Source organism: Perca fluviatilis, chromosome 15 (assembly GCF_010015445.1).
Source record: "Perca fluviatilis chromosome 15, GENO_Pfluv_1.0, whole genome shotgun sequence".
In the NCBI taxonomy this organism is placed as follows: Eukaryota; Metazoa; Chordata; class Actinopteri; order Perciformes; family Percidae; genus Perca; species Perca fluviatilis.
Window position 1 is genome coordinate 13,784,836 of NC_053126.1, and position 14,447 is coordinate 13,799,282.

A 14,447-nucleotide genomic window follows, 5' to 3' on the forward strand; every position below is an offset into this window, starting at 1 on the left:
ATGAAAGCGGGCGGTAAGTAACTTAAGTCAACTTAATCTAGCTAACGTTAACTCTCATTACCAGAAATATGGCCATGACTTAATATAAAGCGAGTGTTTGTGAATTGCGTTAAACTCTTGCAATTTGAAAGAGTTAGCACTAGTTACTAGCTCCTAGCCAACTCAAACCTTAACCGGGGTAACGTTAACGTTAACCATGTAGCTAACTGTTATTCCTCTGTAAGTTAAGGTTACTGTAGTTTCAAGTGAATTAATGATGGCAATATTTAACTTTAAATAAAACTTTCCTGGCATTATACGCGTTTGCGGTAATTAAAAACAATAATATAATGTTAAACATAATGAAACCCAAGGTTGGTTGCATTTGAAGCACAGGAGGGAAATTTGGGCGCTCACTTGGTTGACATTTGCAATCAGATGCACAGTTCACCGTTGTTAGAAAGCTGTTAATACTTCCAACACTTGATAATATATGATGCTGTATGCTTATTTTGATACTTTTTCGGTAATCATCTTTCCACGGATTTAAACAATTCCGCATTCAAACAGAGGGGTTGGCTAGACCACCCGGAGATGCCTTAGGCGTTTTGAATGTGGAGCCATAGCCTTCACCTTGGTGTGTCTGACAATCTGCTTGCATATTAACTGGCCACTTGTCTGCTTTTAAATGAAGTGCAAATATTTGTTTGACATTAATGTGAGAATTAGTTTGTGAGCCCTGCACTAAGATGCGAAATGCTTTTGGGTGATGGTTTGTGTGTCTGTGTGTGCACTTCAAACTGAATATGATAACCATGCTAAAAGGAAAACTTTTTGTCAAAGTGCATGAACTGTCTAACTTATAACTACCCTTTCTTTCGGTAGTCCACTGCCGTTGTTCAAAATGCTACTCAGTTCCGGCACGAAAGCGGGTCCGTAAGCGAACTCCAGCCCTAACCTTGCTGTCTCTACCTGAGGAAGTTCTCCTCTGTGTGCTCCAGTGCCTTTCTGCTGAGGACCTGCTGTCTGTCAGAGCAGTGAGTAAACCTCCCAACGCACTGTAACACTACAACACAACCTCTAGCATGTACGTGCCAGGTCATCCCAGATTTTTTTCAGGCTCGGGCATCTTGCGACCACCTGATTTTGATAGATCAGATGTCTCTTTTGTTGATGGACTAATTGTTATGACCTCTGTTACAGGTTCACTCCCAGCTGCGGGACATTGTTGACAACCACTCCAGTGTATGGGCCAGGGTCAGTTTCAGGGACACATGGCCATCCCCCAACACATTATGGCTATTTGAAAGGTATAGTCACTTCTGTCAACAACAAAAAAAGAGCTTGTCTTTCTTCTTTATGAGTTTTTACCGGAAACATCTCTCTTCTTTCAGAGCTGCTGAGAAAGGGAATTTTGAAGCGGCTGTGAAGCTAGGGATTGCTTATTTGTACAATGAAGGACGTAAGTTAAAACATTACACAACTATCTTACAAGAGCATCCTAATTAAATAAAGGTCAAATGAAATTGTGGGACATAAAACCCTCTTGATGATTTCTACAAGTGATTACAGCTCCAAGCTACAACTTGTGCCTTGTTTCTCTCCCACAGCATTGTTGAGTGATGAGGGGCGAGCGGATGTATGTGGTCGCAAGGCCTCCCGCTTCTTCAGCCTGGCAGAGAGCCTGCACTCTCCCACGACAGATCCCTTCATCTGGGTGTTCATCCGACCACCGTGGTCTCCCACCGGCAGCTGCTGCAAGGCCGTGGTGTTCGACCGTCTCAAGGCTGAATGTGACAGCAACGCGGTAGGTTTGGCTATTGCCATTTTAGAGGACATTCATTCTTAGCTTGTGTCAATAATTGACAATCACTAATAAAGGTCAATGGTAGTGACAATATCATTTAATGTAAATGCATTTACAAAACTCTGCACCAAATAAAGCTCTGAACAAGGCTGATCTTTTATTGCTCAGTGGACAGACTGTCATGACTTAAATCCACAGAAACGTGTACATTGGATTTATGACTACATGGATAATGTCATAGAAAATGGAAAAAGTGTAGAGCAGAGTGTTTATAAGGAAGATGATGTGAATGATTTCAAATGTTCATCAATTTATTTTCCCCCTCTCTCTACAGGAGAAGAGAGGACCCCTGTTGCACTGTTTGGCCAGAGTTTTACAGCTGTTTGAAGTGAGTGTGAAAGTGAGACTGAATCTGACCAGCTCTTTCTGGGTGTGGTTAGCCCAGTTTCTAATGGCCTCTAATCAAAGTGTATAGGTTTGTACTGCTGTCACCGGGGGCTGGTTTGTTTTTCAGGATCACCATGACACACAAACATGAATGTGTAGATGAGACCAGGTTTCACAACCTGTTCAGTCTTTAGGAACAGAACACTTAGTCGTCTTCTTATTAAGATCTGTCATTCGTATCTGAAACCACGTTCCCTTTTCCAGGGCGATGAAAGACGCTCCGATGCCATATCTATGTTGGAGGAGTCGTCCCAGGCTGGCTGTCTACAGAGCTCTTACCTCTTGTGGGAACACAACCGGAAAGCAGCTGTAAGTCTGAATCTCTCATTTAGTTTTCTAGCGTTATTCTCGGATGCATAGACTACAGTACAGTGTCTCAATGTCAAACTTATACAATGCCACATTTGTTTATAGTATAGTTCATATGCACCAAAATTGATTTTAAAATGTTTATATTGCTTTTAAGCAAAATATTTTGGAAGTATATTCATTGAGAAATGGGGTCAAACTGACAAGTAATTGTCTTTTTGTATTTGAATTTCAGATGGCAGATCCAGGCCGGTACCTCCAGTATATCCGAACCCTCAGGGACTATGCTGGCAAAGGATGCTGGGAGGCTCAGGTGTGTGTGATTAAAGACCGAAAAATTGCCATTATCTTGATACAGCATTTGATTTTAAATGTGTTCTTGTGCATTTCCGTCTTGTGATGGTGCTCTTTGCCTTTATTCGCCCTTGGTTGTTCACTGTATTGATTCAAAAGCCAGTGAAGCTTTTGTATTTTCGTCATTTTGTCTGTTATATTTCCCACTCCTCCAGAGGTGGAAGCTATTCTTGTTGAAGCACTATCAGGCAGTGTCAAGAGGGCTTGCCAGTCATACTTATTTTTTGTTGTTGTTCATTGTCTTTAGAAAGCTTTGCCTAAGATGCACCACGGAATCTCGAAAATATGACTCATCTCAACCACAAGCTCTATAATCACAGCAGAAAACTATTGCACCTTATTGTTGTCTTTTTAGTGTTATCCAGTTCAACAAACATTCAAGCCATTTTTAAGCCATTCTGGAAACATTTATTTAACACCATTGTCTTTTCTTTCCTCAGCTCTCCCTGGCTAAAGTGTGCAGCAGTGGGAATCCGCTGGGTCTGGAGTCAAAAGCCTGCTCTGACTTGGTGGCTCAGCTTTTCAATTCCTCTAACCCGGCATCACGACCCTGCACTCAGGGCATCCTGAGACAAGGCATCAAGGACACCATGAGGTAGACCGAAACAGAAACTCCACCATGATATTACTGGCACGATTAGAGCCTGGTGGTGAATAATATCTTCTCGACAATTGAATGTTTCTGTTAGTCATTGCGGTTACTCACTGTACTTTGATTACATTTGCTTTCTTTAATTGCATTGCTAAAGAGTAGATGACACCGAACATCAGCACAAAGAAAGATATATTTTTTTTGCAAACGTAATCAAAGTACAGTGAGTCACCGCAATGACATTCAATTCAATTAAAATTTTTTTTTTTAATGCAAGATCAGATAATGTCTGCTAGTTTAGGGATAAGGCATGAGAGTTAAGGACTTGAATTGTCTGCCTCTTGCGTTGTAATGCACTACATTTAGCTATTTTTCAATCTCTCAAACAATCATCCCTTTTTTAATGCACATGATTTTCAATTTCTATGGGTCTTTTTCTGCCTGTCCAGGTACATCCTAGTGGACTGGCTTGTGGAGGTGACCACCATGAAGGACTTCTCCAGCCTGACGCTGCATGTGACAGTGGGTTGTGTGGACCGCTACCTGGCCCTGCGCTCAGTCCCCAAGGCTCGCCTCCAGTTATTGGGAATCGCCTGCATGGTGGTTTGCACACGGTGAGAATTCACACATGCCTCTTCTCTGAAATGTTTGTATGTTTTACTTTTAATGTAATTGTTGTAATACAGTAACATTCTGTTTTTAAAGGATTATGTAGGGTTACCAGCTTTAATGTTGGAGGATTTTTAGGCTCTTTGGGGGAAGTTTAAAATATCTTATCGCTGTTTTTGAAGGTTAGGGGGTGAAAATGAATGATCCAGATTTGTGTTTTGTATAAATACAAATTAGTTTATAGATTTAAAATGCTTTCTTTTTTAAAACTTTCCCCCCCCAGCTATATCAGTAAAGAAATCCTGACCATTCGTGAAGCTGTCTGGCTTACAGACAACACCTACAAATATGAGGACCTGGTTCGAATGATGGGGGAGGTTGTCTCTGTGCTGGAGGGAAAGATCAGGGTGAGCACAAGTATCCTTATGTAATGTAGCGTATTTAAGTGGCGCTAAAATATTTTTGTGGGAATTTAAGAACTGAATTTCAAATGTAAAAGGTGATTTCATGCACTTCCCCTCAGAGCCCCATACTGCTGGACTACGGGGAGGTGCTGCTGTCTCTGCTCCCTCTGGAGAGGCGGACCACTCACCTATTCAGCTACATCAGCGAGCTGTCGCTGCTCTACTCTGCCCTTGCCACACCACCACCTTCCAAACTGGCATGCGCTGTACTACTGCTTACACGAGCACTACATCACTATGGTAATAACACTCACAGACACACAGACACGTACAACACGCCTGTTTGACAAGCATTATAACTAGAGATGGCCCAATACCATTTTTTTTTTGCTTCCCGATACCGATTCTGATACCTGAACTTGCGTATCGGCCGATGCAGAGTACCGATCCGATACCAGTGTGTCATATATTTTATTATGTTTTAACAACTGTATACTACTATCCCTGTATGGATGTGTTGTTATTATTATTATTAATAATAATAATAATAATAATAATAATATATTGTTGTCAGTCTGGCTCAGGTTAAATTCTTTGTAAAACATGAACAAACACAAACAATGAATGCCACAGAAATTTCTTTTATTATGCAGTTTGACAGTCAGTCAGTTATAACAGAAACCGAACATAAATAAACTACTTTTAATGTAGATTTTCTTTAGGGCTTTATTACGTGGTATTGGATTGGTGCATAAACTCTAGTACTTCCCGATACCAGCATTTTAGGCAGTATCGGATCGGTATCGGACCATCTCTAATTATAACCCCCTTTTAACACTGACGAGTAATGCAAATAGTCGTTTCAAACTAATAGAATGTACAGCTTCAGTTGAGTGTTAAGTTTATGTTCCCCTTGACTTATGTCTACCGCCTCCCTCTCTGCAGCTCCTGTCTGGCCCAGCCAGTTAGTTGACTACACAGGCTTCTCCAAGCAAGACCTCACTTCCCTTTCTGTGCTGCTCTATGTCAAGTGGTAAGCTCCTCAGTGTGTGTTTTGTCTATAGTGTGTGTTTTGACTCTATTGGTAGCCAATAAATTAATTTCTCTCATCCTTCACTGGATTCTGCACATTCTCCTACAGCTGTTGTTTGACAGCAGTGTTGGGTAGCATGTTATTGTAATTGCATTACGTCCCCAGCTTTAATGTTGCCATTTCAGTTGTCATGTTATGACACTGCTTTCAAGTGTTTGACATCATTGATTCACTATGTCCTTGGTCGAGTAATGACGTGTGTTTGTGTGTGTTACGCGAGCATCGTATCGACAAAACTGTAATTCTCAAATGGACAAGTAACAAGATTTGTCCCCAAGAGTTGATTATAGATATGCAGCAAGCGAAGTGGATCAAACCCTTATTTTTCTTGTCTTTGTTTACCCCTTACCGTTTGTCTCTCCTCAGTTTCAGTCAAGACGTTCCCAAAGATTACAGGCATGTGTCTCTTACTGGCGTTAAGCAACGGTTTGAAGATGAGGCCTACCAGCACATCAGCAAAGAAAAGGTACTTTATTTAACAGGAACACAAAACAAGCATTTTGAAATTGTAGCACGGTGTGTCTCTAAATTGTTCCCTTGAAACTGGTCATTGATATTATTTCATGGCCTCCACAAGGTGATGGATTTTAAAGAGCTGTGTCAGATCTTGGAGATTCCTGAGGTGGAGCCTCAGATGGAGCCTCCCAGTCCCACTGGTCAACCAGCAGACATCCACACCTTCCTCGCCTCTCCATCCAGCACCAACAAGAAGTAAGCCAGTTACCAACACACAAGTTCCTCATTACAACATATAAGGGCTGGGTGCTATTTGAACACAGTAAATGGCTTTAATATCAACCAACGGTTGAGCCATATACTATTAACATGTGCGCAGTGTATGCAATATAGCCCCCCCCCCCACCCCCGAACATTTGATGGACCCCCTTATATTTTTCTTTATCACGTAGTTCTGCTGTGAGCACTCTGCGCTTGCATGGCTTTCTAATGGCACTGGGCCATGTTGAAAGACCCACAAAGAATTTAGTTATTATGAGAAATAACAGTGTCAAAGCAACCAGTGTCCCCAATGCTATCCTTGCTAATTTAGTTGTTATTGTTGCGGAGTATCCTGTGCTTGAGATCTTGCCCAAAAGATGTTTTGTCTGTGCCATCTGTGACTTGCTCTGTCGACTCACTGAAACACACTTGTCCACTTTCTCCCAAGGAGACGCGATGAAGGCATGCAAGCAAACAGAACAAGCTTTGTGGCCACGCCCACTGCAGAGCTGTCAAATCAGGAGGAGACGCTGCTGGGTGACATCCTTGACTGGAGCCTGGACACTTCCTGTTCTGGTTATGAGGGGGACCGGGAGGAGGAGAGCGAGGGAGAAAAAGATGCTGATTGTGAGTGTGTAAGAAAGAAGTGAAAGGGGCTGGGCATTTTATTCTTGTGTTACTGGCAGAGTTTTAAAATGTGTTCATCTGTAAAGCATATACATTTTATATATATATAGATGGATGGATGGATGGATGGATGGATGGATGAACTAATTCATATATAGAGGAGACTGCATGAGTCAGTATCTCAGTAGGACATTATATAAGATGATGCAGCAGTTGCAACGTCCAGCATAATAAACCAGCAAATAGATGTAGGCATATTATGCAGGCTTACTGTCAAGACAAATGTGGAAAGATGATAGTAAATGGACTGCATTTATATTGTGCATTTCTACTGTACCAGACTCATTTTTTTTATTTTTTTTATTCTAATTTGCCTCTTAAACCCTGTTCGCACGGGATTAGTATCATTTTGGGACCTTGTGATTTATGCTACGTTTACACGTGGTCTGCTATTTTTATAAACTGACATTTCAACCTCTCCGTTTTTAAAAATAACATTGTGCACAGCTGTCAGTTTTCAGAAAAGTGTCCGTTTTTCAAAATAACCATGTACCGTAGGTGTAAACGGAGTATTAGAACCCTGAGAGTTGGGTACCGGCCAGCGCGAACCCACACTGCACTTATGTCGGGGTTTTGTATATTTTTGGCTAGCCGCGGCAGAGGTTACCAGAGGCGCATACCTATCATCCCCACCGCAGCGGCACCCACACAGCATCACCGTCAGCCCTCGGAAGAAGCAGCAGGGGATTTTTTTACTTTAGAAATTACAGATATGGCCGATTCGCACAAGATCACAGAAAACCTCCGTAATTATTACAAATGACTAGAAGCCACCAGGTAATACTTATCCTGTGCGAATAGGGATTTATTCACACACACACCTGACTGCTGACTTACTAGAGCCCGACCGATAAAGGATTATTCTTGTTTTGTTTTTTTTAAAGATCTTTTTTTGGGGGGATTTTCCCTTTTTTTATTATAGTGACAGTGGATAGACATGAAAGGGGGTGAGAGATGGGGGATGACACGCATCAAAGGGCAGCAGGTCAGATTCGAACCTGCGCATAGATAGATAGATAGATAGATAGATAGATAGATAGATAGATAGATAGATAGATAGATAGATAGATAGGAAAGAAAACCGCGTAACAAAACAAACGATTTCCTTAACATTAGTTATTTGAGTCCTCACTAAAATAGTATGATAATGCAGTTTAAAAATAAAATTGTTTGTTTTATTGTCACAACAGAACAGAGGAACATCAAAATATATTAAAGTTCTGATAAATGGATTGCGCAGTGGATATGACACATGCCTTTGGTGTGGTTGATCTGGGTTCAATTCCCACTGCGATACATCAACCAATGTGTCTCTGAGCAAGACACTTAACCCATAGTTGCTCCAGAGGTGTGCTGCCTCTGACGTATACAGTATAGCAATTGTAATTCGCTTTGGATAAAAGCGTCTGCCAAATGACATGTAATATAATGCATGTAATGTAAATAAAATGTATACAAATACAAACTTAAGATATGAAACTTAAAGGGTTAAATGTGAGTGTTGCCAACAGGGACGTTGTAGAGTGCCCTCTGGTGGACAAACTATGCAACGCCAACACTCAGAACATGGTTGAAGGGTGTTTCATCCGTTTTAATTTTATTTTTTAAATATTCATGTATCGGCCATTATATGCTGATACAGAGTTTGGAAAATGCCTAATATCGGCCCGCCGATATGTTGTTATACCCATCGGGAGCAACTTGGGGTTCAGTCTTCAGTGTCTTGTTTAAGAGCACTTTGACATGTGGCCAGGAAGTTTGAATCGCCAGACTTGTGATTTAAAAGACAATTTGCTCCACCACCTGAGCCACATCTGCCCCATGTTGCTTAATAGAATGTGTTGTGGTCTATAGTTTGTGTAAACTTTTCCAAAATTGATTAATCGATATGTTGTCTCTTTCAATAGCTTCCATGATATCCCTTAAACTGCATTCGCTGACCGATGCAGACAAAAGACTAGAGCACTGCAGAGCCTTGTCCAGCGATGAAGACAGCTTCTCTGAAGCGGAAAGGGATGTGAGCAAGGATTGCCAAGACCAGGAACTCCTTTCCTTTTCTACAGACCTTCACAGTTCAGGTTACTCCTCTGTCCAGAGTGTTAGCCCTTCATCCACATGCTGCTCCTCCTCCCTCATGCCTTGCACATTCAAGACCTTTACCACTTCCCTGGGCACAGCCTCCGCCAATGCCCAGCCAGGCTTCCGCCTTCTGGTGCCCATGCAGAGGCCCCGGGGCACCTCCAGCAAACAAGTGAAGAGGAAGAACTCGGCAGCTCATAGTGGAGGTGAGGTGGATAAAGAAGAGGAGGAAGGAGACAAGTATTCTGCCAATGCGGGGTTTCTGAGCCTATAGACCGTGGTTGTTCGACTTGCCTCAGGCTCAGTTATCCTCCAGCACTTTTCTTTAGTTCTCGATGCTGTTCCTCACTCCTGTCAGTCTGCACTGAGCCATTTTGTCAGAAGATCAAGAGACGTTTAGCTTAAAGGCAAGTAAGGGAAAACAAATGAATTGTGTTCACGTTTACAGGCATAGCACAATAAAATACCTCCCATAAACCTAGACTCGCAGTCAGCTCTGAAACCACTGGAACATGAATTGAGTTTCCTCAGGACCATTTCTGTTTTACAGCCTTCTAAAACCACAATCACATTGTATATGATAGTTGTAAAAGCAATGAAACCTCATGGACTTTTTCTTTCTTTTTTTTCTTTTGGTGGGGGGGGAGAAAGGTGTTCATTGTTAAAATCACATTTTGGAAGAAAAAAAAACTTAAATATTGCTGTCATCTTATTGTGATTGTTTTGATTATCATAGTTTCTGATATGCACTGTCTGTACAAGACTATCTTGTATTTGAATGTCATCAGTAGGTGACTACTGTCATCTAGCTGATGAACATGTCTGCATCTGAAGCCTAAAGAAAATATGATTGTATGAGTTCCTCTTGTTCAGTTTTTACCTAACTTCTACGTACGTTTGCCAAAGGTACTGTAGTGGTGTCAGCTGTGTTTTCAGGGGCGTCTACGTGAATAGAAACGGAGCTGTGAAATGAGTATTTTAAGTAAATAAGTAATCTGCATCTTCTAGAGTACATATTCACCAGTCGTGCTGTTAATATTTTTTGATCAGTATTACTTAAGAGACCTACAGTATAGCACCTTATCCCATCAGGAACAGCAGATGTTCAATAAGGTGTTCTGATAATGGAACTAACCAAGAATCACCAGCTGGATGAGTATCATACAAACTTCAGCGTATCATCCAGATGTTTAGTGCTTCAAAGTCATTAACTATTTAGCTCAACTGAATGAGGCACTCCATGTGACTCACATGCTGGTAAATTGTACTTGATGTGCTTTTCCTCCCATCTGAATTAGGTCTAGCACTTAGAAGGAGAACAATTCAATGAAATGTAACAATTTCCACGCTTGAAACAATCAATGCTTAAGTAATTTTGGATGGATTTGCTTTGCCTTCTTGAAGCGAAAGGGAAGTTCAGACACTAAAGGAAAATTATTACCTGATAGGATTTTGAAAGTACTGTATGCCTCATTCAGGAGACGGAGTACACAATGTCTAAAAGTCTGACTGACTGTATACATTTTAAACTGTTACACCAGACTAGTTATAACCTGTTGAACTTTTTTTATTTTTATAAATGTACATAGTACTATATGTATAAATGGAGAAAGACAAAGAACATGCCACTACTACTTGAAATAGTTTTTGCTTCATTCCAAAAAGGCAGATTCTTAGTGAAACTTTTTCTACAGTACAGTGTTTTCTCAATAGACCTGTGATGTGAATATGTAATTTTGTATCGAGTTAAAATAAAACAAGCCATCATGCAAGTTTCCTTTGTTTTTTTAAATAAGAAGCTACGGGTGTATTGCAATATTAGTATCTGCATTAGTTTAATTAAAAAGTTGTGTTCAAGAGCTCATCAAAACCAGGGCTGTACCCATAGAAGAAATACTGAGGTCATGAACAGAAGTCCAAAAAAATACAACATGGCTCTTACATAAAGTATTACCCTTTTATTTCCAACATAATGGTCTAAATGCTGATTTTGAAGTCCTTTCCACACTGCCAGAGATAAAATTCTGGTGGAGAAATACTGGGTCTAAAGATAATGGAATCAGCCTTATGCTTGTAACTCTATAAAATGTAAACTCCTCCCAGATGCTAAAACCGTCACATTTCCAGGTATCACTTCAGAGGGCAGGACCACAGTTCCCCGATAAAGCTCTGTTTACTTGTTAGAAGTCCCATTCTTGGCCCTGACTCACAGGCTGATGTAATTAAGGGGATCAAATCCCTTTTTTTTTTTTATCATTTAGACAACTGGGTACAATGATGGATTGTTTTGTTTGTTTTACAGTTGGGGTTTCAGTTTTCTTTTGTTGTGTTTTTGTGACTAAGGTTTCCTGTCTAGGTCTTCTATAGTGTCTGTACAGACACATGCTTCTTTAAGAAATTGTATTTGGTAAAAACAAGTGAGTCATATTTCTTATGTGAGAGTTGGTGTAGAAGGAAAAAAAATAAGTGTACAAGTTGTGATAAGTTGGATATCATGTGGTAAAATGCACCTACCTAAGTAAAACATCAATACAAATGTTGAATTCAAGAGCTAATCAAAACCATATGGCACTTGAAGGTATTATTTTATTACTGAAAAAAGATAAATATTATTGATGGCAAAAACCAAATGACTACGACATAGCAATGGCTGAAACAATGCAGAAGGGCAATACAACTACGCGTACTAGAAATGGTAACAATACATAGATATGTAAAATACACATAATACATTTGATAGTTTTCAGTAGGCCCAGCTGTTGAGCTCACGTGACACTCCACCGTGATCACGTGAGGTGTTTTGTTGACGGTTGTCGATGCATTTTGCACGATGAATTCACGAGCTTACACAGTAGCTGGTGCAATGTCATCGCCTTGTTAGCAAACTGAAGGAGAAAAGGTCTGGATGTGCGGCTGCAGACGTCCTTGTCTTCACTAATGCTTGCCGAGGCTCGATACTGTTGGTGAAGGAAGAAGCCTCTCAGTGATGTTTTTGTCCTCGGTTTAAGACATAAAGGAGGAATTGTATTCACCCCGACAGGAAGAGGGACCGCAGCTCGGGAAGTTCATGTGCCGAAACCTGCTTTTTTGAGGTAATTTGACACATTTATGTCATAAAATCACTTCGGCGGAGACATTTGATTATTAATATTGTGTAAAATGAAACAATTTCGGAGAGTCAGCACGTTATATTTTGGAAATACCTAGCCTTGTTCCTTAGCTCCATCATTAGCATTCATCAGAATCCTTAGGGATTAACGAACAAGTCGGTTGTCCAATCAGGAGGCCCAAAAGGCTGTGTTGGGCCAATCAGAGAAGGGCAAGGCAGGTTTCAGGTAATAATGAAAACGAACAAGGAAAAGGTTCACGTTTCTAATGGTTTAAGTGTTTGCTTGAACATACTAATAGAGAAATGGTTGTACAGAGTACATTAAATTATACGGATGAGACCCCTGATATATCACGAAAAGGATGTAGACTGTAGACTCCGAGATGAATAGCACCAGTGTGGAATTCAGTACCAGTAAGACCAGTTTTATTGCATTTGTGAGCTCATGTGCTGTGCTTTGAAGTGGGACTCCAATTATGTGCTATGAGACTCCCATGAGGCAAGCCTGGTTGCAGAAGCTTTACCAGTTCATATTTATTGATGGCCCACTTTGGACTTTAACTAGACTAGTATCTGTAATGTAAATAATGTATATTTCAACATCTTATAGGCCAGTTTAAACTAAAACAATGATCTATATTGGCCTGTATTACTGGTTCAACATGTGGACGTCAACAACCAATTTTGTTTGCATATTTTCTTTTTTCTAACTATTTCCAGATGGCTATTGTCACCCCTTTTATTTATAGTACCACTTAGACCTGTTTCCCCAGCCCTATCTTGTGACTTTCTTATTTAATACTGTCTTCACTTAACAAATTGTTTTGTGTACAGTTTCCAACATAACTAAACTACATGCCGATGGCTCAATTTCACTTCTCTTTTCTTTTTTTTCGAGTTATTGTTAAATAGAAACTGAGATCAGAAACGTTTTACAGCCATTACTGCTGATGGAAGCTGTTTCGAAAAAACAACTAAGCTTCAAAAACCCTTCATAATAATTTCAAAGATTGAACTGCACGTTTAGCTCTAACCCAAAACTAAAAATGTCACTTTTTTCACTCTTTTCCTATTACCAGCCACAGTAGAAGGCTGACTGGACTGTGTCCCTTCTATCACTCAAAATGGCTATTGTGCGACAATTTGGACTTCTGGTGTGGAAAAACTATCTTCAGCAGGTGAGTTGGAGGGAGGTGAACCTACACCCAGCTTGTATGGTTCCTTTTTAGGTGCTGACATTGTTTGCAACTGTGAATTGTCTGAAGTATCTGTGTTTACAGAGCAGAGGCCTGTATGACAGTATTTGCTAAAGTAAAGACTCATGGGACATCATAAATACAGTAAAGTGACTAAACATTTTTTTCTCTACAACTTAAGATGTTAGCCAGCTACTTGGAAACTTGTTGCCTCAGTAATTTACAGTGTGCCTGCGGCACTCTTGTTGTGTCACAGGCTCAAGCTAGGTCAGCATATTGGTAGCTAACACATGCTTTTCTGAGCCTTATATGGCTATCTTTTGGCGGAATTACAATTTGTACCTTTTTTTTGTCATTATACAATTCAGGATTGCACAGTGACATGTAGTGTTAGCCGCCTCCATGCTACACACACAGAAAATGTGTAAACCGATATTCAGATTATTTCAATTATTAGACTTGATCATGAGACATGATTCATTACAACCAGATTTTGTATTATGTACACTATAGATTCACGTGTATATGCAGATATCTACCTTTTTTGTGAATGATATTTTATTGAGTTTTTTTATAGAGTTCATTAACAACTAAACAAAATTAAAACTAAAACCCCCAGTAAAACAGAGAAACAATAAATGCATACATACAATTTAAAGCTATAGTGCGTAGTTTCTACCGCCCTCATGAGGAATTCTATGTAATGACAACACTACTGTCGGCGCGTGGCCCCAACCCCTCCTCCACACAGTTGTTGCTAGTAGCCAAGGAGGACACGGAGGATTTAAAAAAACATGATGGACTCTTCAGAAGAGGTAATTATATTCACTCGAGCTTCTGCACGGGAAGGTCACTGGACGACACAATCTTCTGAACAGCCATATTGAAAAATACAGAGAGAGTTTCGTGGAGCTGATAATCTTAATTAGCTTTGTAGCAACTCATTTGGCAATGGCTTGAATTTAATGGACGTTTATTAATATCATAAAGTTACACACTAAAGCTTTAAGAAAAAGGGGAAGGGGGTGAAAAGTTATGAGCAATTTATGTATTCTATATATACAG

At 40.3% G+C, this 14,447-nt stretch overlaps 2 protein-coding genes across 3 annotated transcripts in view; both read left to right on the plus strand.

The window, feature by feature from the left end:
* Window positions 1–10,849, plus strand: ccnf (cyclin F). Its single transcript, XM_039823957.1, has 17 exons — window positions 1–13; window positions 865–1,016; window positions 1,183–1,289; window positions 1,374–1,441; window positions 1,590–1,786; window positions 2,121–2,174; window positions 2,438–2,542; window positions 2,778–2,855; window positions 3,337–3,491; window positions 3,938–4,102; window positions 4,381–4,504; window positions 4,621–4,801; window positions 5,447–5,534; window positions 5,961–6,060; window positions 6,172–6,305; window positions 6,760–6,938; window positions 8,906–10,849. Exons 1-17 carry the CDS (start codon window positions 1–3, stop codon window positions 9,349–9,351), a joined length of 2,346 nt encoding a protein of 781 aa, XP_039679891.1. The 3' UTR covers window positions 9,352–10,849.
* A 1,043-nt stretch (window positions 10,850–11,892) lies between these two features.
* Window positions 11,893–14,447, plus strand: part of abca3b (ATP-binding cassette, sub-family A (ABC1), member 3b) — a 31,064-nt gene continuing 28,509 nt past the window's right edge. Inside the window, exons 1-2 of one of the 2 annotated variants that reach the window (XM_039824604.1) lie at window positions 11,893–12,169; window positions 13,266–13,364. In XM_039824604.1, coding sequence (XP_039680538.1) covers window positions 13,311–13,364 — 54 coding nt within the window. In that variant the 5' untranslated portion in view covers window positions 11,893–12,169; window positions 13,266–13,310. Of the gene's footprint in view, window positions 12,170–12,497; window positions 12,601–13,265; window positions 13,365–14,447 lie in introns of those variants that run through there. The other variant, XM_039824603.1, reaches the window with a different exon arrangement.

What these genes read in the sequence shown, in the direction of transcription:
- ccnf (XM_039823957.1), top strand. An exon ending in TTATTTGTACAATGAAGGAC is followed by an intron (nt 1,442 to 1,589) that starts GTAAGTTAAAAC and finishes TCTCTCCCACAG; the next exon opens with CATTGTTGAGTGATGAGGGG. An exon ending in GGGAGAAAAAGATGCTGATT is followed by an intron (nt 6,939 to 8,905) that starts GTGAGTGTGTAA and finishes CTCTTTCAATAG; the next exon opens with CTTCCATGATATCCCTTAAA.